Here is a 22,783-nt window from a genome sequence, read left to right on the forward strand (position 1 = left end):
GATCAATTTACAAACTGATATATATAGCCACTGTATAAATGACCTTGTCGATACCTAGAAAAGTTGAACATATGTATACCTTATCTCTATCAAGATTATGTCCTAGAGAAACAATTGTACATGTGAACCAAGAGATGTATATAAAAATCTTCTCTATGATATTAACATAACCACAAAAACTAATACCAACTTGACTGTCATCAGCATAAGAATGTTAGTTTGTTATATATTAATGCAAAGGAATATTATATAGCAATGAAAATATCCAAATCACAGTGTTCTATTCATCTATATTGTCAAGTACTATAATCAACACTGACTGGAAAAAAAGTCAAAGAACTAAGAGAAACAGAAAAAGACAAAATCTAAATCTATATCATCCTACATATATATCACAATATAAATAAAATTTAATACAGTATTTTCCTCTTGAACTAAGAGGAAATGTGAAAACCATTTAGGGTGAGCAAAAGTATTGGCAATGTTCTATTCCTCAGTCCGTGGGTTTATGTCTGTTCATTTAATTATTCCTTCATTAATCTGTGCATATTATACTGCATAACGTACATCTATACAATAAAGTTTAAACCTTGACAAATCTCAGGTATTTATGTTCAGTCTCTATACATAGTCATAATGGAAGAAATCACATAGACTCAAATAATACCTTTAAAAATATATGAAAAATCTGTATTTCTATTCTCAGGACCTCCCATCTCCTGTGGCTATTCAATGGCCTAGATAAATGCCCAGAAGTTTTTCTCTTTGGTAAATAATCTCACATTCTTCTTAACTCTATAGAAAGCCAATATTTTCTAACAATGGACAGAAAATTCTCAGTCCCCAGAAAGTGCCACTATGGCTAGAAGGTCTCTGCAGGCTGCCATTCTGTATTCCTGTCCCTTGGGAACCTGCTTAAGGAGGTGATACCACCAGGGAGCAGTCATTTCCAGATGTTTATCAGCCTCTATGCACACAGTGTTCTCTTTCCACACAAAGGTTTCAAAAGGCAATTCTTAGCCAGATCCACACTGAGCTTTCTAATGACCTCTTCAGCGATTTTATGGAATCCATTAGACAGTGGAATGAATCTGACCTAACATTCCTATGTTCATATATGAATATACCACAGTGAATCTCACCATGTATATCCATAAGTTACTAATTTAAAAGAAAACAAGTATAAGTAATAGCAGAAAGATTAGAAGAATAGAGGAAGGGAATGGGGTGGGAGGATGAAAGAGATGTACTGGGGACTAAATTAGAACAACTTATATTCCATGCTTTTATAATTGTGTCGAAATGAATTCTGTTGTCATATATAACTAGAAAGAACCAATAAAAATATATGTGTGTATATGTAAATTGATATCTCACTAGATGGTGTGACAAATCCCTCCTTCTCCTAAGTCCAAGGCTAGCTGTGACTAGCTGTGTCTCAGTTTCTGTAACAAAAGGAACTTGGTAAAATGCCCCAGTGAGAGGGTTAATTCTTAGGCCACTTATACCTATAAGCAGGCTGAAAAACTTCTTTTCTTTAAAGCTTCTCAGTTGCCTCCTGATTTTAGCAATATATCTGGGAGAAAAATCCTTGCCCTCTCCAGCATCCACTTTTGGGTTTACATATATCATAATCTTACCAGAGAAAGAGGTCTGTTCTATCCAAATATCGCAAATCACTTTAATTTTATCAACTGCTATTCTCTATACCTTCTCTAGCTTCGTCTTTTCTTTCCCAGTATCATGACAATGGCTAGAAGAACTCCATGCTATGCTCTCCTTATCTGTATCGCAGTACTAAGCTGGCACTAGTACCTTCTGGCATGTGGAGAGAGGTGTCCCATAGAATAGCCAAAGTGAGGATGAGTCCCCATTGATAAGAAGTGGCTGAGGGTGGGGGGTATTAGTGAGGGTATCTGGCCACTGGGCAGAGCTTTTGTGTATTCTCTTCTTGAACAGAGTTGAGTCTTTCACTAAATAGGTTCCAAACTCAAGCTGGACCAGTGTCATACATAAGTAAGAATGTTGGTGCTTGATCCCTTCAGATGCTATGCTGGCCTCTAAAGGGCTAATATTCAGGACAACAAGCTAAAAAAGTTGTCTCAAGGAATTTGGATGGATGAAAGAAACAAGAGGCTTTAAAATATCAATTATCTAAGAAAATCCAACTTTCCCTTCTGTTTTTTGGAATGTCAACACATCTTGGCAGGAGAGGGTAAAGTATGTGAATGGAGTGAAAATATTGCCTCTGGGATTCCATGTTTAAGATGTAAACATGGACACATGGACCAGTATAGAGCACCTCTGTCTTCTCTCCTGGGCTGTAAGTTGGATTTGACCTTCTAGAGATCAGTTTTGCTGTTATGTGTATCTTCTTTTCGACCTCCTCGTAACTTTGCTTCTGTGAAGTTTACATTTAAAAATGTGGTGCCAAGTATTATCAACCATTTCTACTTCTAGTGTTAAAGTTGAGCCTTTGATTAGCGAAGTGTTGTTGAGTCAACCTGAGAACACAGGCAAGAACTTGGTCTCTCAGACCCAGGCTGCAGAATGCAGTGAAGATTCTAAGACCCACTTAGCACAAACAACCCAAGAAAGCTCTAAAGGAAATGTGGTGAGGAGGACAGATATCTGCTATCCATTAGGGAACAGCTAAAAATCAGAAAGCTAAAGAGAAAATGGGATTCTTTAATATAGGTTTCATGAATAATTCTTGGAAACTTCAAAATGAAACTTGATTAAAAAAAAACACTCTGGAAAGGCTCAAAGAGGTTCTAGAATAACATCTATAAAAATATAAACATGAATTTTATACTTTGCACCCCCAATAAAATAACATTAGCAATTAACATCTGGGAAAAAAAACATGTAATCTGTTTTCGGGCTCCCCAAAAAGAACTCCCACCCCCCCAATGAAGAAATGTTGGACTCACGTTAGTGACATATTCAATATCCTTCCAAAGGATGCACTCCCTGGGGAAATCAGCCAAGTCTAAGAAGTGATCCACCACCACTTGGCCGATTAAATCGTGGCGAGAGAACCTGTCAAAGTCGTACACAGAGAAGTGAAGCTTCCGAGCCTCAAGGTCATTGTAGGGAACTGGGAATAAAAACACTTCATCAAACACAGGGTTCAGGGTCTTTCTGTGAACTTTAGTCTGATGTTTTGTTTTCCGATCAGGAAGCAAATAGATCTTGACGTAAGGATCTGAAGTCCCAGAAAAGTCCTTGGCGGGCAAATTGACAGCTTTGTGAATCTTCACTATGAGCTGCTCTAAATCGCAGTCATATTTTAAAATGAAGTTCAGTTTCCCACAAGCTTTGCTGTTACTCCTTCTCCCATCATCATTATCCAATGACCTCTGCTTATATAATTCAGGTTTAATTCTACCGATTCCAGTCAACTGTTCCTGTTTTTGAAGCTGCTGGATATTGAAGTCCGGGTTTGACAGGTTGAGTTGTCTTCGGATTGAATTATGCCTTAAATGAAGAGCAAAACAGGGTGAAGTTATAACCTTATTAGCTACGGGTCTTTCAGAAACTTGTGTCTGGAATGTAGGTAGCTCTTATGTTATGTTAAGAGCTTAGATCTGTGGGCTTTTTTTTTTTTTTTGGCCTAAATTCAAAATGCTCATCAATGTGAGTAAGCTGCTCCCTAAGGCTTGAAGCTCAAAATTGAGGCTGGTATCAGGAAATGAACTTACTAACATGTGACCTTGAAGCTTTAAAGGTTTAATGCACTTTCTAAACTGTCTAATGTGCCATTAAAGAAGCTTATCTGCCTGGTGGAATGTAAAGATTTGTATGGGCTACTTTAAAAATGAAATTATTCACCCTTATAGATAATATCCTGAAATTGAAATACTTAGCTAAGTGTTGTCTTAAAAAGAATGAATGCATCTTTCTCAAAATTGCATAGAATTTTATGTCATTGACTTACAAACTTATAATGAAGTAAATGAATCCTTTCTGGTTCAATCAAATAATTTCATCACAAGAACACAGTTTTTGCTCATGTGACTAGGATGTGTCTGCCCACAGGGATCGTGCTGACTTTGACAGGTACAAGAGACAGTGTTGAGATTGTGTTTTTGCTGTGCCATATGGGTGATTAGTGATCAGGAGGATTCATTTCTGAAATAAACAATAATGGCACCAAAATTAAAGATGAGCTACTATAAATGAAGATAGGGATTAAGTTAGAGAAGCTTGGATGTTGATATTTGCAAATTAAATATTTGTCAGTGGAGTCTACTCTTCATCCTATCTACTCTTCATCCTATAAGCTTATTGGTTTGAGTTAGAAGTTTCCCTAAAATTCTCTTTAAAACCTGTTTTACCTGTGTGGATCCTCACAAGTTGAAAAGGTTTTTGTTGTTGTTGTTGGGTTATTTGTGTGTGTGTGTGTGTGTGTGTGTGTGTGTGTACCAGGGATTGAACCCAAAGGCACTTTACCACTGAACCACATCCTCAGCCCATTTTTTTAATTTTTAAATTGGGTCTTGCTAAGTTGGTTAGGTCCTTACTAAGTTCTTAGGCTGGCTTTGAACTTGTGATCTTCTTGCCTCAGCCTCCCAAGCTGCTGGGATTACAGATGTGCACCATTGCACCTGGTACAAAATTGGTTTTAGGTTATTTTTGCTTGTTTTCAGCCCCAAATTGACAGTCTTTATATTATGTTATATGTAGCTACTCAATAAAATAGTCTGCGGTAAAAGGGACAGCCAGGATGTCTCTGAGGGACTAGTAAAGAGGTGGAGAGGCAGAGCAAACATTGGTATTTATCTTTAATTCTTTTCTTACAACTACATTGTGACATGAAGGTGTGATAAGCAGACCTCAAAACATGGTTGAAATTATTCAACCTCACAGATGTCACAATGAACATTCCTCTTCCTCCAGAAATATCCTCCTGATCACTAATTATCCATCTGGTATAACAAGAGCACTGTCACAGAGCTGTCACTTGTATTTGACACCAAACATAGTCCCCAACAAGCAGATACACCCCAGTTACAAACATTCCTTAATGTGCAAAAACCATGTGGTCTGAGATTTCAATTTCTTCCAGAGAACCCCACATTCTTCAGGTTTCTCTGCGTCTCATGATTTTGGGGGTCCAGGAGGCAAATGCTGGTAAGTGACCAAACTGGCCTTCCACATTAGTACAGCTAGGCCATTCCCTTGTCTAGAATTGGAACCAGTGTGGTGCTAGAGCAGAGCTTTTATCTTGCTCTGTCAGCCTCTGAGGACAAAAAAAAATTGTCAGGAAGCAACAAAGGCAAGAAGAGGATGGGACCAGTGCCATCTTCCTCTGCTACTGACTTTTCACTATGGGTTAGATCCAAAAAGGGCCCAAGCTTTGGTACTCAGTCAGTTCCCACAAACCTGAGTGGGGATTAGTTAATAGGACTAACTAGTGGGGATTTGTATGGACTATTCTAGGTGCTGTTTAGTTAGTGGTACTGATTTACATAATATAAATGCACCTTCAAGACCCACTGGATGCTCCTTTTTGGATTGGAGTCTGATGTAGCAACAATTGTATGTCTCCCAGGCCCAGCTACTCTGCGCCCCTTTCTTCCCTGGGTGGCTGCTGAGCAGAGTCTCTGTGAATGTCACCTTTGAGTTTTGTTTTTTTTTTTAAACTGGCTATGTATCACATCTCAGCAATGTTTTGTTTTAGATCTTGTCTGTAGGACTAATTCTACCAAGTAAATTTAAATTTAAAACACATGGATTTGGCTACTTAGAAATGGAACATATTCTGTTGCACATGTGCATTTTTCTTAGACACACAAAATGTGCAGAGAAATTAGTACTACATGTTCAGACCTTGCTAACCACAATGGATTGCCAGCAGGTAAAGGGAGTAAGGTGGAGAGGGCATAATGGATTTGGACTTCAAAGGCCAAAATAAAATTTCATTCCAAGTACCTGATTGCCCATGAAGACCCATATTTAAAATTCCAATATAACCAAAGATTCTTCTTAAAAACCAATCACAAATATGAATACTATTACCTACCAAATGTATTACATGCTAATTTATTTACCAATACTTTTTTTTCCCCATTCAAAATTACTCCTGGGCAAATAGTTGAATTTTAGGTACTGGCTTAAAGCAGATAGCAAAGACTAACCAGGCACAGCAGTTTCTCAATGCCTGGGGCTCCTTTCAGGCGGCACTGAATTTATGGGAGTTGGGGGAAGGGGTAGAACAGAGAAGTTCAGAACAGCCAGAGAATCTGAGTAACTTGTAACTTCCTGCATAACAGCTAGAGCTCCAGGGGCTGAGAGATGAGAAAGTAGAGCACGAAGGCTGCCCCAGGGACACAAAGGAGAAGATGAGGTAGAAGAAATTGAAAATCAATATTCCATAGCTTTTATAGGCTACTGAAATGGAAGCAGGAACAAAAAGCAAATCCAAAGCAAGAGGGAAGAATGATCCAAACATAGTGTTATGAACTGAGCTCTCTCCACCTCAAAAGAGGGGTTTCTAAATGGTCAATGGAGGTGGTCTCTGAGTGTCGTATACAAGAGGTTCTTCAGGACCTGGTCTGGAACTTTAATATCACAGAGTGACATCGATTATGATATTGAGTGATCATGGTAAGGGGGAATCTGTGTTCAAAACACAGTTTTCTGAGTAGATCTGGGGATCCTGGATTTTGGTGTTCTCAGCATTCAAAGTGCACAATAAATGGAAAGAGAAAAAAGTAAACCTCAAGGATGGTGGGAGAGGGAGGCAGAAAGCTGAAAGATAGTCTCCTCTGTAAGTAACTTGCTACAGAGAAGCTGGATGCTGGGGTTTAAACTCAGCTTCCTCCACCTCTCATTCTCTCTCAGGGGCAGCAGAAGCAATTTCCTATCATGGAAGAGACAGGGAAAAGAACTTAAAGACTGAACTTGGCTGAGAAATGAAAAAGACCTGAACTGGAAGATTTGTGGTTGAGCCTGTTGAAAATTTGAGTTCAAATATAATTAACAAATTTTGTAAAGTGGGTTTCCCATAATAAACTCCAAAACATAACTTGTACACCTGACACAATCTAAGCCTTGTGCTGAGCTGCAGCCATGGGTAAGGAAGAGGCAGGAGCCCAGAAACAAAAAGGTTTTCCTTCTTTCCTTTTCTCAAATGTGAATTAACCAGTCTCAGCTCTAGTCTCAGGCCCTGACTCATCACCCAAATAGCCAACTATGTCCATCAGATCTTAAGAAAGAGGACATTACTGTAATTCAACAAATGTGAATATGCAAAGGAAGTGTCAAGTGGAGCGGAAGTTATAGAGAAGCACAGCCCATGCCTTGAAGGAAATAACAGGCCAGGCAAGTGAGGAGATAGTCCTCCAGGATCTGTAAAGCAGGGCAGATGGGGATAAGTCAGTATTTAGGGTTTAGAAAGCCTGAGAGCAGAAAGGGAGAATGAAAGTCCTCTGGCTTAGGACATTTTCATGGAGCAGATGGTACTTGAGCTGGGCTTGCCTATTTAATTTAGCCTCATCCTTATTCTCTTCCAAAGTGATGTTGTAGACGTCCAGAGAGAAATTAACTAATTTTCATCTTGGTCTCAGCTCTTTAAGAGGATCTTCGGCTGTTTGACTCCAGTTTTCATATAAACCCAGCTATCATACATACCCCTTTACATATATGTCCACCACATCTCACATTCCAGGCTCTATAAGAACCAGTGTTTAGAATTCCCAACATCCCTTTCATCTCTGGGTTTAAGGTACAACCATGGACAGGTGCACTCTCTTCCGTGTTCCCTCACCTCAGTGGCCTCATCTCAGAGGTGAAACCCGACCTATCCCTTCCCTGGTTCTGGGATACTAGTGTTGGCCAGGCTTCAAGGTCCAAGGAGAGACAAGACAGAATCAAAATGTAACTTCAGAAGTATCACTGATTCCTTGACTACATTCTAGTCAAGGCAGGAAGTGTGGAAACATTGGAGACAGGACGCTGTTTATCTTCTCTGAAACTCCCATGGTGGTGGAGAGGCAAGAGTTTGGTTGTTCTAAACCATAGCAGACATAGAAAGGGAAGAACTAGACAGGGGCTGTTAATACACTTCAAGGATAGGAGGGAATAGGAACCTGAGATTTTCTTGGCTTGGGCTTCTCTAGTGAATGAGATAATGAAGGCATCAGGCCTTGGGGCCAGTAGAGTAGTGTGGTCAAGGGCAGTTCAATACACTGAAGTATGACCTGCTTCTTCACACCATTTCCCAAGTTAAATAGGTTAGAAACCTGGTGTCACTGTCAAATACTATATCCCCCATAACCAGCAAGACTTTTGCCCACCAACACCTTATCTAAAGTCACTCATATCATCTGTGTCTTTCCATTCCCACTGTTCCCATGACAGGCTTGGACTAGCCTTCTGTATCCACTCTTTGCCCTATCCCGCATATCTTATGCATTCAAATTAATCTTCTAAAGAACAATTTGAACACTTCAATGTTTGTAACTGATGCTTTTCTTTTGGGTCTTTAAAGGGAGGACTATATTTTTTTCTCTCTAAAACCAGAACCTAATAGAGAATTTGACACATGACAGATGCTTAGTACATGTGCTTATAGTAAGTATACAAACACCATGAACATAACAATTTCTGAAAATTAAATCCCAGTAGAGAAAATACACATTTATATCTAGTTTCTGGGTCTCATGGAAGTTGAGATAGGTCTAGGCAACTTCCACTTTTTAAGTTGTTAGTTTATTAAAATCTGAAGAAATAACTACAAGTCGTTCAAAAGCTTTTTGCTCTCAACACAAAAACATAGGTTCACAGAAACGTGCTACTCATGATTACAACATTTAATCTTTGTGTACTACTTATGAGAGTTGTGGCCAGTAAAGGGACCCAAGTTTAAAATGTGATGGTTATCTTATTCTTTCAATCCTGTCATTGCATCTCTGTACGTCTGTGGATTGTTTAATTCAGAAATAAGGTCAAAAGTCTAAATGGGAGACTCTTAATGAATGTGAAGCCTGAGAAAAATGGCCTTCTGCCAGTCTCACACCATTATGGGCCCTACTCAATTTATACTTCTGGCCATTTGCCATTCTTGACAGCAGAACAAGAGAAAAGCAGCCTGCTATTGATCGATGTATTCTATCAGTCATTCATGGGGGAAAAAAAATCTGCTATATACCAGGTACCAGGTACAGAGAAAGAAACAATACAGATGTGGCCTCTGAGTTGACAGAACTCTTTGTCTAGTGGGGAGTATAGGCAATAAATAATCACATAGAAATAGTGTTCATAAAACAAGGCAACATGTGAACTTAAGAGTGGGAGAGAGTGCAGGACAAAATGCATCTTTCAGGTGGGGTGTCAGGGAGACCTTTGTGGGCAGGAGATATTTTAGCTAGGACATTCAAGTTGCAAAGGATCCAGGAAAGGCAAAGATAATGGAAAAGCATTCCTGGCTGAGAGAACAGTGGTGTGAAGGTCTCTAGGTAGCAGGAAGTTTGGTATACTGAAGGAAGCGGGAGAGATCCGCCTAGTGTAGCCGGACTGTGATGAGCTTTCTATAGGCAACGCCTCCTACAGAGTCCTCATAAACAGTGTACACTGGGGTTTGCAACATGGAAGATCTGGTAGGAGGAGAGGCTCTGCCAATACCATGCAAGGCCTTCACAGACATGTTAAGAAGTTTGTGATACGACCAGTCAGTTTTCATAGTACCAAAGTGTTATACAGGAAATTTGAGAAGGCTTAAATAACCAGGATGGACTTTCATCTTGAGACATGAATGAGGAAATGAATTTGACAGCCTTTCAATGTTTCTTCTATTTTGGAGAACCAGAGATTTTTGTATACTTGGGATAGAGTCCTCTATAATAAAGCTCTGGTATTGAAAAACTCTTGAGAAATGAAGATATACACATTTCCAACACATTAAATCATTAACAGAGAGGGATTTCACCCAAGTTGAAAAGAATTAATAGGAATTTTAGATAGTTTTAATAGTAATTGAGCATAGAATCTTACATGCTTGGTCTTGCAACAACAGAAAGTCATCCTGACCAGAAACATTTTGAAGATAAAACAAGGTTCATCTTTAGGCTATTCCAAATGGCACTGGTATGAGCCATATGAATCCAATTTGAAAAAAGTTAAGATTTCCAGTGTAAATGCTATAACAGAAGCTATGGCAATCATGGTGACAAGGAGGATGTCCTTAAACGGGAACCTAAGTCATATGCGCAACTGGGCCAAAGAAGGTAAAAGAAATAATGGCTGGCAGAACAGACTACTCAGGGTCATTTCAACAGAGTACTTTTCCCCTTCTCAAATATGTTACTTAAAAAAAAAGAATGTTAAAATGTTTTGGAGATGAAGGAAATTTCATTTGCTTTCTCCCTTTGTCAGGAAAAAGGTTTGTGTGTATGTGTTCTTATAATGCAACACAATCACTAAAGAATCAGAGGACCATACACTACTAGACAAAGATATGTATCTGCAAACAGAACCCACAAAACTAGGTCAGTAGTAATTTAAGTATGAATGTTTTAAATGCATAAAGATGCAAATTCATATTTAATACTAGGTCAAATGCAGCTGGGAAGAATTTAGTTTTCTAACAGCAGTTCAGCTATTGCTAAACCTGATTTTGGCCATCAGAAAAGATAATTTAATTGCATGTCTCCCAAACTAAAATAAATCTAAATGTAAAATTCATTTTACAGGGATAATACCTTTGCTTCCCCGCCCCCCCCCTCTTTTCTTCTACCCAATTTCTACAAATCAGTAGGGAAGATAACAACGTTTTTTCTCTTTTAAGCAAATTATATTTTTGATACACAGGGTACTCATATATTTTTCTAGAATAAATATGATAATTATAGTGATATTATTGGTATCAGTTTATTACAATTATATGGCAGAGTGCTCAGATCAAATCTAATAAAAACAGTTTTATCACCCTGCATTGGAGGAACCCAGACAAGATAAATTATATGCAGAAAAGAACCAAATAGAAGACAATTTCACTGGAATCCTCATCTAAAAGGCTCCACATCTTAAAGTACTGAGAGGATTTTATTATGAATCTGCACCACTGCATGAACTCCATGATGACATCAAACAGAGTTCTAGTTATATTTAAGTCTTAAATCTGAAGAGAAATCCTAGTGATAAAATCTGAGGGTTTCTTGTAAATCAAATGGCAAACAACCGCCCATTTCCTTACAGAGGAATATTTTAAGTTTAGCTCTTTGATTCAGAATTGGAAATGATGCTAAAACAGGTTTCTGAAAAAATTAAACTGTAAACTGTCATATTCCATCCCCCTGAATGTGAATGAGCAGAGCCTCTAGGATAAACTTGATTAACATAGAAAAGGGTAAAATCTTATTTCTGGTTCTACAGAATAAAAGATTTCTTGAAACACCCCCAAACTGTGTTCATACTGTCCAAATAATAGCACATGCTATTCCTTTACTACTCAAGCAAATGTTCTCATTTTAAAGAAAGTTGCTTCCGTGTTTTTTTCCCCCTAACATCTCTTATTAAAACTAGGCTGTGGGGCTGGGGATGTGGCTCAAGCGGTAGCGCGCTTGCCTGGTATGCGTGCGGCCCGGGTTGGATCCTCAGCACCACATACCAACAAAGATGTTGTGTCCGCCGAGAACTAAAAATAAATATTAAAAATTCTCTCTCTCTCTCTCTCCTCTCCCACTCTCTCTTTAAAAAAAAAAAAAAAAAAAAAACTAGGCTGTTATATCCAGTGGTTTAGAATTGGCTGTTTAGCCTCAAACCCACCTTTCTGCAATCTGAGTTGAGAACAGGCCTGTCTCAATGACAACAATGATAATAATAATAATACAAAAAGCAAACTGGCAGCACTTACTAGGTGCAGATCTGTGTAAGTGTATGTTATCATTTCCTTTTAAAAATCACCTGAAAGTTGGTATTATTCTACTTCTCACATAAAAGAGGAAATGGCACATATAAGGAATTTGTTCAATGTTACACATATAGGTAATAATAGGTCAATTCATTAGACCTAAGAGCCCATGATTTTTATTACTCTCCTTCATTATTTCTCTACTGTTTAAGAGTACAAAGCACCCAAACAATAGAAAGAGAGTGATCTAAGGTTTCTAGGTACTCCGTAGGCCTTACAAAGGCTGGAGATGGACAAAGACCTCCAGCTACATTGTGGAGTCTAAAGACAGACTATTTGTGACTCCTAGGCCAGGCCAGGCCAGAGACACAGTGAATAAATTCTGCAGCTCTAGGAGGACAGCAGAGAACAGTAGTGAAGGAAGAGCTCAGGTTCTAGTGTTGGTTAAACCAGGGTTCAAATCCTGACCTGGGTGCTTGACTTTGTTACTTAATCTTCTCGACTTAAGTTTCTTCTACTATAAAATAAAATGATAATAGCATCCATATCAAAGTTTTAAGTTATAATAAAATAATGCATATAATGTTTATACATTATACTAGATACATGATAAGTTCTAATAATGTTAGCTATTACTTTTATGGACTTGGTAGAGACTAAGTAGCACTCAGAAACTAACTCCTCACAGGAAGCACAATTTTCCCATACTCATATTTCTGATACTGAATGGACATCTAAAAGGTTACATGCTTCTTGGCTATTCAATGCCATAACTGACAAAAAGGGAAGGGTGGTCTCTGCCTTGCATATCAGAAAGGAAGTGGGCATTACTGACCGAGCCGATGAGGTTGGCTCTGTAACTTGGCGCTGCACACGGACGCCATGGGCACAGTTCTCCTGGACCCCCGGCTGGGTGGAGAGGGGAATATCAGGGGAGGTGTGGCTGATCTTCATGGAGGAGTCAGGGCAGGGTGTGGGTAGATCTAGGAAGTCCTCACTGTTCTCCTGCTCATTGGTCTCTGTGTCCGTGCAGTTAAAAGGTTCCTGGTTGTCGTCTTTGCTACCAGAGAGTAGGCCTCGTTCTCGCCATGGAACCCAGCAGAGTTTCCAAGACACGAAGAGAGACACGCCAAAGAGGGCAAGACCACAGGCAGTGACCACGAGGGTCAGCAGGCTCACTGAGATATCTGAAAAGAAGCAAAGATCAAAGGTCAGTGTGATTGTGCTTCCAATATATATCCATTGCACTGTGTGAGAAGAATCAGTCTCATCCATTTATTCCTAAGGAGGTGATTGCAGGAAGCCAGGCTGGGGGATGCTGCAGGGTCACCTGATTCTGGGGCAGTAACAATGAGAATTTGGACGCAAACCAGAGGACCAGCAAAAGCAGAGAGAAGGTAAGATAACACGCAGGATGTGTATAGAAACAATGAGAAGCTTGTTCCGCAAGTTGATTGAGACCCTATCCTACATGCAGCACAAATCGTTAACATTTTCTGAGCAAGGTACTTGCAATTGTTATTTAAAATTACTGTGTCATCTCAGAGAGCTATATAATGCAATTTGGGAATTAAATTACAACTTTTTAAAACAAGAGACACTAGGGTGTTTTTTTTTCACTTTTGCTATTAATTTTAAAAGATCTAAGCAAAATAGAGCTCAAGGTGGGATCCAAGATGGCAGGCCAGAGGGAGGCAGCATTCTGTGTTGCTCTGAGACCTGGGTCTCAACTAGTGGGAATACTGCTTTGCAGACAGCAACAGAGGACCCCTCCACAGCTGATCCTGGCACAAGAATCACAGCCGCCATGCTGCACAGGGCCCCAGGCCTCAGCATTAGAAAAGAACTCCCTACTCCCAGACTACTAGCCCACGCAGGCCTTGCGGGTGCCTCAGAAGGACCACCAACATCAGCAACAGCACAGAATTCCCAGACGCCTCGCAGGAAGGACACTCAGCCACTACCCATGCACAGGAACTTTGGCTGCCACTCCTGTGTGGACCCCCATCTACTAGTGTGGGGCTCCCCTGGTCGCCTCCATCTTGGGACTCGACAGCTACTGCCATAGTCCCCTACTCGGGGTAGCCTGCCTGCACCTAGGGACATCACAGGCTCTTCAGAAAGCCGACAGTTGCAACACTGCATCATCTCTGAACATCACACAATGCCATGGCCCAGCTCCCCCCACCCAACCCGACACCCCATGGTTGAATGCAGCTGCCTCCATCCTGGATCACCTCCATCACCATCTTTAGTCGGGGCAACTACCAGTTTGGAACACCAGATAGCCAGGTACCTATAATTTTCTAATTCCCCCCAATTCCCAGCAGCCCCTACATCAGCAGAGTGACTGCCCAATACAAACAGCCCTCTGGGACAGGTGCGCAGCCACCAGAGTGCACACACAAGACATCTGGAGAGAAAGGTTCCTGATTAGAAAGAAGAAAGGAAAGGTTAAGGAAGACACACTTTAGAGACTAATTTAGGGGGCAGGAACTGTGAGGTCTACAGGCAAGATGAGGAGATAAGACCCAGCACCCACGTCAAAGGAGCAGACTGCAAAGGAGATCCTTGAGGTGCAGTTTCCCAACTGCATTGACAGGTGCCACTTCCAGGTGCCCTCCATCCAAGACCAACCCTCACACCCTGGTAACCCCCACCATCCTGAGGGTGGAGATACCAACTAAGAACAGACAATACCATCTATTGGATGAGAAGAGAAGCAGGAAAGATACTTATCTCCAACCAAAACAATCCTTGTTTCTTCCTTCGGAGATTTTTTTTCTTCTCTCTCTTTATTCTCCAGTCCTCACAACCCCAACATATATGAAACCAAGTATTTTGCATGAATTAGGACACTGAGGACTGAGACAACTGAATTCTATATTACAGTTGCGTTGCATATTCCTTTTGTTTGTTTTCTCTCCAAATTTTACTATTTTAACATTTTTATTTTTCTTAATATATATGTGTGTTTGTCTTATGTTCTTTACTGTCTTCCCTCTTACTTGTCTACCCAAAATGACTACCTCTCTATTCTCCTGCTACTAACCTTCTTCTTTAGATTTCTCTTTCACACTTCCTAAGATATAATAACTCTATATCCTCATCTCATACCTCCTCAGCATATCTTCCTACACCTCACCCCTGAATCTTTGTCCACCATCAGAAACTGTAAACACTTTTACAAACCTACTGATTATGTTGTAGATAATAATTGAATTCATCATTTCTGTACATTGTGACCAAACTGTAAACGTCTTAACAACAACTATTTATTTTAAAAGCCATGAGAGAAAAGAATCAGATCACATATAGGGGGAGATCAATTAGTTTACATGTAGATTTTTCAACCTAGACCCTAAAAGTTAGAAGATCCTGGAACAACATATATCAAGCTCTGAAACAAAATGGATGCCAACCAGGGATTTTATATCCAGTGTATCCAGCAAAATTAAGTTTAGATTGGATGATGAAATAAAAACCTTTCATGATTAAAAAAAAAAGTTAAAACGATTTATAGCTAGAAAACCTGTACTACAGAACATACTTGGCAAAACAGTCTATGAAGAGGAAATGAAAAACAACAATGAAAATCAGCAGAGGGAGGTATTACACCAAAGGAAAGCTAATCAATGGAAAAACCAAGTCAAGTTAAATAACAAAAGTGGCTAAGAATACAAATCATTTTCTCAATGATAACCCTGAATGTTAATGGCCTAAACTCACCAATCAAAAGGCACAGGCTACCTGATTGTATCAAAATAAAAAAGACCCAATAATATGCTGCTTCCAAGAGATTTATCTCACAGGAAAAGATATCCACAGGCTAAAGGTGAAAGGTTGGGAAAAATCATACCACTCTCATGGACTATAGAAGTAAGCAGGGGTTTATATCTTTGTATCAAATAAAGTAGACTTTAAGCTAAAGTTAATCAAAAGGGACAAAGAAGGACATTTCATACTGCTCAAGACACAACAATTATAAATATATATGCCCCAAACAATGGAGCATCTATGTTTATCACACAAACTCTTCTCAAGTTCAGGAGCCAAATAGACCACAACACAAAAATTCTGGGTGACTTTAACACACCTTTTTCATCACTGGTTAGATCTTCCAAACAAAAGCTGAACAAATAATACAATCAATAACTCAATAATACAATCATTAACTTAGACTTAACTGACATATATACAATAGTTCATCCTTCAACAAGCGAATACACTTTCTTTCAACAGCACATGAATCCTTCTCTAAAATAAACCATATATTATGCCACAAAGCAACTCTTAACAAATACAAAACAAGTTAAGATACTACCCTGCATTCTATCAGATCATAATGGAAGGAAATTAGAAATCAATGATAAAATAAAAAATAAAAGCTATTCCAACAGCTGGAAACTAAATAATAGGCTATTGAATGAATAATAGGTTGCAAAGGACATCGAGGAGGAGATTAAAAAATTCTTGGAGGTAAATGAGAAAACTAATTCAACATATTGAAATCTCTGGAACACTTGAAGGCAGTACTAAGAGGAAAGTACATTGCATGAAGTACAGTCCTTTTTTCTTAAAAAAAAAAAGTCAACAAATAAATGACATAAGACTACATCTCAAAGTCCTAGAAAAAGAAGAACAAGTCAACAACAAAAGCAGTAGAATACAGGATATAATTAAAACCAGAGCAGAAATCAATGAAATTGAAACAACAGAAACAACTGAAAAAATTGACAAAACAAAAAGTTGGTTCTTTGAAAAAATAAACAAAATTGACAGACCTTTAGCCATGCTCACAAAGAGAAGAAGAGAGAAAACTCAAATCTCTAACATACAGGATAAAAAAGGAAATATCACAACAAACAGAAATACAAAAGATAATTAGAAATTATTTTAAAAACTTGTACTCCAATAAATATCGAAGGCACCAGCAAATTTCTAGAGGCATATGAGTTGCCCAAATTGAATCAGGATGATATACATACACAATGTAAACAGATCAATTTCAAGCAAGGAAATAGAAGACGCCATCAGAAGCCTACCAACCAAGAAAAACCCAGAATCAGATGGATACACAGCTGAGTTCTACAAGATCTATAAAGAAGAACTGATACCTGTACTCTACAAATTTATTTCATTAAATAGAAAAAGAAGGAGCACTTCTAAACTCATTCTATGAGGTCAATATCACCCTGATTCCAAAACCAGGCAAAGACACACCAAAGAAAGAAAACTTCAGATCAATATTGCTAACGAACATAGACGCAAAAATTCTCAATAAAATTCTGGCAAATTGAAAACAAAAGCATATCAAAAAGATTGCACACCACGATCAAGTGGGGTTCATCCTAGGGATGCAAGGTTGGTTCAACACACAGAAATCAATAATCATAATTCATCCCGTCAATATACTTAAAGATAAGAATCAAACGATCATCTCAATAAATGCAGAAAAAGCATTTAACAAAATACAGCACCCAAACATGTGAAAAACACTAGAAAAACTAGGGATAACAGAAACATATCTTTTAAAGAATATATTTATTTTTTAAGTATTTTTAGGTGGACACAATGTCTTTATTTTACATTTATGTGGTGCTGAGGATCGAACCCAGTGCCTCATGCATGCTAGGCAAGCACTCTACCACTGAGCCACAACTCCAGCCCCAGGAATATATCTTAACATTGTAAAAGCTATCTATGCTAAACCCCAGGCCAACATCATTCTAAATGGAGTAAAATTGAAAGCATTCCCTCTAAAACCTGGAACAAGACAGAGATGCCCTCTTTAACCACTTCTATTTAACATAGCTCTTGAAACTCTGGCCAAAACAATTAGGCAGACAAAAGAAATTAAAGGGATACACATAGAAAAAGAACTCAAATTAGCACTACTTGCCGATGATATGATTCTAAACCTAGAAGACCCCAAAAATTCCACCAGAAAACTTGTAGAACTAGTAAATGAATTCAGAAAAGTAGCAGGATACAAAATCAACACCCATAAATCAGAGGCATTTCTGTATATCAATGACAAATCCTCTTAAAGGGAAATGAGAAAAAGTACCCCATTTACAACAGCCTCAAAAAAAAAATTGGGGAATCAACCTTATTCGGCATTAAAAGAGAATAAAATTATGGCATTTGCAGGTAAATGGATGGAATTCGAGAAGATAATGCTAAGTAAAGTTAGCCAATCCCAAAAACCCAAATGCTGAATGTTTTCTGTGATATAAGGAGGCTTTTTATAGTGGGTTTGGGGGGGGGGAATAGATAAACTCTAGGTAGGGTAAATGGGTGGGAGGGGGAATGAGGAGCATGAGGGTAAAAAATACTTTATATACAACCAGAGATATGAAAAATTGTTCTCTATATGTGCAGTATGAATTGTAATGCATTCAGCTGTCATTTATATAACAAATTAGAACTTTAAAAAAAGAAAGTAAAAAAAAAAAATAGAGCCCAAGACTTCTGTGAATTTTGTGCTTCAAGAATAACTACCACTAAGTGTATAGGTTCTCAGGACCCAGGGCAGACTGTCACAATTTGAGTTTCCCAAGTAACATATCCTGAAACGAGTTACTTAAGAGCAAGAAGTTTATTTAGAAGGTGAAGAAAACATGAAGAAGGACAGAGAGGAGAACTAGAGGTTAACCCTGCAGGGAGGATATTTACAATTCAGAATTACCCCACACAAGGGAAGAGGGACTTGGTTTGCTTATCTACAAACTCCCTTTAGTCACTGACTTGATGGTGGCTCTCAAAGGCATTAAATGCCTGCCTTTTCAAGCTACAGCACATGTAGGCAACATGAGCTCCAGTGATAAGAAAAATCCCATGCTACAGTCAGTGCAGAGGTGATAGTAGTAGAGGTTGACAAGCATGCACTGAAGGTAAGGGGGAAGGGCATGGCAGGTGATGATTGCAACTGTACATGACCACAGTCCTGAAGCCATGACGTAGCTAATGGCTGTGCCCCTAACTTTCAGTACAGAGCCCAATTTCCCAGGTTTCTACTCCAACCTACAGTAGAACCAGGGAGGCTGATTTCAATCAGAAATCATTCCTGGCACTATTACTGTAAAGGCCACCTCTACATGTCTTTCCTGCACTCTACTATACTCAGAAGCCCTAATGACTCTCCTGGGATTTGCTTCTATTTGTCCATCATTAATATCTTCATTGCTTCCATTAAAGTTTTCTGAATGTCCACCAGTGCCAAGTATTATGCTAGGTTTTGGAGATACAATAGGGAGCAGGACAAACTCCATACCTTCACAGATTCGCATTCTAGTGAAGGAGAAAGTCAGAGATGACTTCATCCTCATAATTTTAACTATCCATGGCAACATCAATGTTCTATGATCTCTGACAAATTGCTGAGGCATGTACGGATCCTCCTACAAGCAAGCCACTTACCTACTGAGTGAAGCTGATCAGCTACCATGTGTGTGCTTTGGAACATAACTTTGAAGGCACTTGATCATTCTTACCAAATGACAGCACTGTTGCTTCATGAAAAATTGCTCTTGAGAGAAAACCAACTTCCAGTTTAGTAATGGATCTACTAGATCTCCCAAAAGCCTCCCAAACAATCTTTGCCCTTGTGGTGAGACAATATTACATCTCTATTTGAAAACATTTGGGTTCTGGTTCTAACATGGGTGAGCTGGTACAAATCTTGGTCTTTTCTGTCTCTTTAAATCCCACTGAAATGGGATAAGCAATGGAAAACAAGGAAGGGTACCATCAATCCATCACTGAGCCAGTAACTTTACAGAATTTCTGGAATTTAGGAAAAGCCAATCAGTGCTGAACACCTAACAAAGACAAATGAAGGGACACTGAGCACAAATAAAAATTAAAAATATCAGGTGAAGGAACAAGGGAGAGGGATAAGAGTCAGTGAAGACAAAGTGAAATGTACTACAAACTACACTTCACAGAGCCCCAACATGGGGTAAGGAAGAACATGATTTGACCGAAGGCTCCACTTGGCTGACAGCTCACACAGCAGAGTAAAAAATTTATTGCTGCAGACTCCTATGATAAGTGGTAGGCTGGGTGCACAAGGAAGGAGGAGACCCGGTTCCAGATAATCAAGCTGCCCCCCAAATTTCCACCCCCAATTCCATACCAATTTCCACCCCCCCCAAATAGTATTTAAAAACAAAACAGCCTCTGTAAAGTTGTGAAATCCATTAATATATTCTGTAATCCAAATGGAAGCAAAACTCCTTCCCCGTGAACTGCTAATTACTTCAGCTTTGTCCTGACATAGACCTGGTTTGGAAACTATTAGCAAAGACTAAAGGAGGGACATGCTGGGAGGCAGTAAGGTTTAGGAATGTGAGGTGATAACTGTATTAAATCCACTAAGTAGTCACTCTCCCCTGCCATAGTGTTCCCCTCCCAGGAGCCAGCCTAAATCTCAGTCCTCTGATGTCCTGGACATGTGGCTTGATCTGGCTAGTGAAAGGTGAGTGGGTATGGTCCATTCCACCAGAGCTCTTGCCTTAGGCATAATAAGAGTTCTCAGATTAGGGCTGATCTTCCAGTTTGTCTGTGTAGCATAAAAAGACTTGTGGCATAGGCCCAAAGTCCAAAATGAAAAATAAATTTAAACCTGACCCACAGGCTACTGCAGAGCTGCAAGCAATTCACAGATCTGTGAGCAAAACCTGAATATTTGGTTTTTAAGTTGCTAAGATTTTGAAGGGATTTGTTGCCATGGCAAAAAAAAAAAAAAATGACTAATAGGCATGACTGTCCATATTTACTGTCCAAAGCTGAGATACTTTAAAGAGGGAAAAGGGTTATATTAATAACTACATGGGGATAAGATACTTAACCCAGAATTGTCCAGGGCAAACTAGGACATATGGTCACCCTGGACTTAAGAATCCCACGAGTCTGAACTCATCAGCTTAGTACAACATGACTTCTCAGGATTTAGCTTGGCATAGACAACATGCCAAATAGCTTGAAGCCTTCGGCCCACTTTTACTTGTAACCAGAGGGCCCCCGACCCTCCTCAAGAACAACTCCAGCTTATTAGCTGATTTCTAGATGATGCACTCAAAAGACAGCTTGCTCAGGCATGAGGAGCCGTGACAACACAGATCTTGTCCATTTTAAAACTCAATGCATCTCAAACAGCTCCTGGCATACACTAGGCATTCACTAAATGATGAAGCTCATTGGAGCAGCGCTGTAGACACCTTCTGCCAAACCTGAATTATTGTTGCATAGGTTTGTGGACTATAAACTCTGAGGAGTGATAGTCACATTCATAGTCTTCCACATTTTTGTGCATATGATTATTATAAAAAAATTCTAACAAATGATAAGAGTTGATTTTTATTATTTGCATTAAGATGCCATGTGAGTTAGGAGTGAGCCAAGGAACACCTGACAGGAGAAACCAATGATGGTATACACTGCCACACAAGTCACTAAGTGTAATCATCAGGAGTTCTGTTACAAATAGTTCAGTGTGCCTGCTAGATGCCATATTTGTGATTTTTGTCCCTCTTGTCAGAAAGAAGTAGGAGTCACTATGGCCATACTCCCCACCTCAGATCCAGGACCTTAGCAAATAGACAGAGAATCAGTTTAGAATCACAGAATAGTTTTATTTTTGAAAGAAGTTATTTCTCAAGTTAGGTGGTATGTGATTATTTGTCTTATTATTAATCTTAAGGTATATGTATTCATTACATTTACTATTTGGCATATATAGCATATTTAACAGCAAAAATTGAAAGAAAATAGTGGCAATAAAAAAATAATGAGATTTTTTTCTACAGAATAAGAACAGCATAATTGGTTCTTTCATTCAAGGATCAAAAAATACCAACATGGTGCTGAAGGGATTAAAGGAGGTGAATAGCATACCAGTTTTGATTTAGATCCCTGAAGGTACTTCTGCTTTGGTGGGGGGTGATGGTTCATGAAACTGTACCAACAACTATGTGGAATGCATCTTTCCCAGGGAGGCAATATGGAATAGGATGCGCTGCAATTAGGCTTCAGTCATACCCTATGTGATATACCACAGCAATGTCCCTGCAACACCAGACACAGCACTCAGTTGGACCTCTGGACTCAGTAATATCCTAGTTGGATTATATAATTCTAGGGGCTCCATAAAAGCCTAAAAGAGTGCAAAAATTATGGCAATTTAGAATGGCAAAAATATTGGCTAATGAGTCAAAAGCCTGAATGCCCATACGATTCATATGGACCAAGAAACAGTAGTTATCACCCTAAGGTGTGAAGGGCCAGGAAGAACACATGAGCACTGTAAAGTCATGGGACAAATAGAACAAATCAGCAGATTGAAAGTGTTCAACCATGCTGAGCTATCAGAGCAAATGGACCCTGAAATGAAACAAATTCATGTAAGAGGCAAATTAATTTGTGAACTGAGATTTATAATATCACAGCTAAGAGCAATAATACCTTAGATGCATTATTGTGACATTTCAAAGCATTAAGATAGGACAGAATCATAAAACTTAAGAGACAAAAATAATAAGGACACAAAGAAATGTTCTCATACTGGCACTGGACTTCTCATCAAAAATAGCAGATAATGCAATAATGTCTGCAAACATTCAATTTCGAATTCTCTACCCAACATGTTACTAAGAAAGTATGAGAGTTGCAAAAGCCAGTTTTAGATCTGCAAGAAGTTAGAATGAACACTTTCCACGGATCTATCATAAGACTTATTAAAGGATGACTGAGGAGATTAAAATGAAACAGAAGAAGACACAATATAGGAATATTTTATAATATCACAGCTAAGAGCAAGAAGCATGGCAATAGCAGGAAAAATTGCCCTCAACTCAGAAAACCAGTGAAACAAAGTCTCAGAGAGGAGGCAGTGCAGCCTGGAGCAGTTATATTATGAAGCAA

The 22,783-nt window shown here is 39.0% G+C and overlaps 1 protein-coding gene across 3 annotated transcripts in view; it reads right to left on the reverse strand.

Annotated features, from left to right (window-relative positions):
* Window positions 1-22,783, reverse strand: part of Syt9 (synaptotagmin 9) — a 165,125-nt gene that overhangs the window by 95,147 nt on the left and 47,195 nt on the right. For all 3 annotated transcript variants that reach the window (XR_013437772.1, XM_021720716.3, XM_078046551.1), the window contains exons 2-3: window positions 12,693-13,044; window positions 2,934-3,480 (exon numbers count right to left, since the gene is read on the reverse strand). Coding sequence is in view for 2 of the 3 variants with exons in the window: in XM_021720716.3 (XP_021576391.1) it covers window positions 2,934-3,480; window positions 12,693-13,044 (899 nt within the window). In the remaining variant the exon portion in view is untranslated. The remainder of the gene's footprint in view (window positions 1-2,933; window positions 3,481-12,692; window positions 13,045-22,783) is intronic.

The sequence above is a fragment of the Ictidomys tridecemlineatus genome, chromosome 4 (assembly GCF_052094955.1).
Source record: "Ictidomys tridecemlineatus isolate mIctTri1 chromosome 4, mIctTri1.hap1, whole genome shotgun sequence".
NCBI classification, from domain to species: domain Eukaryota; kingdom Metazoa; phylum Chordata; class Mammalia; order Rodentia; family Sciuridae; genus Ictidomys; species Ictidomys tridecemlineatus.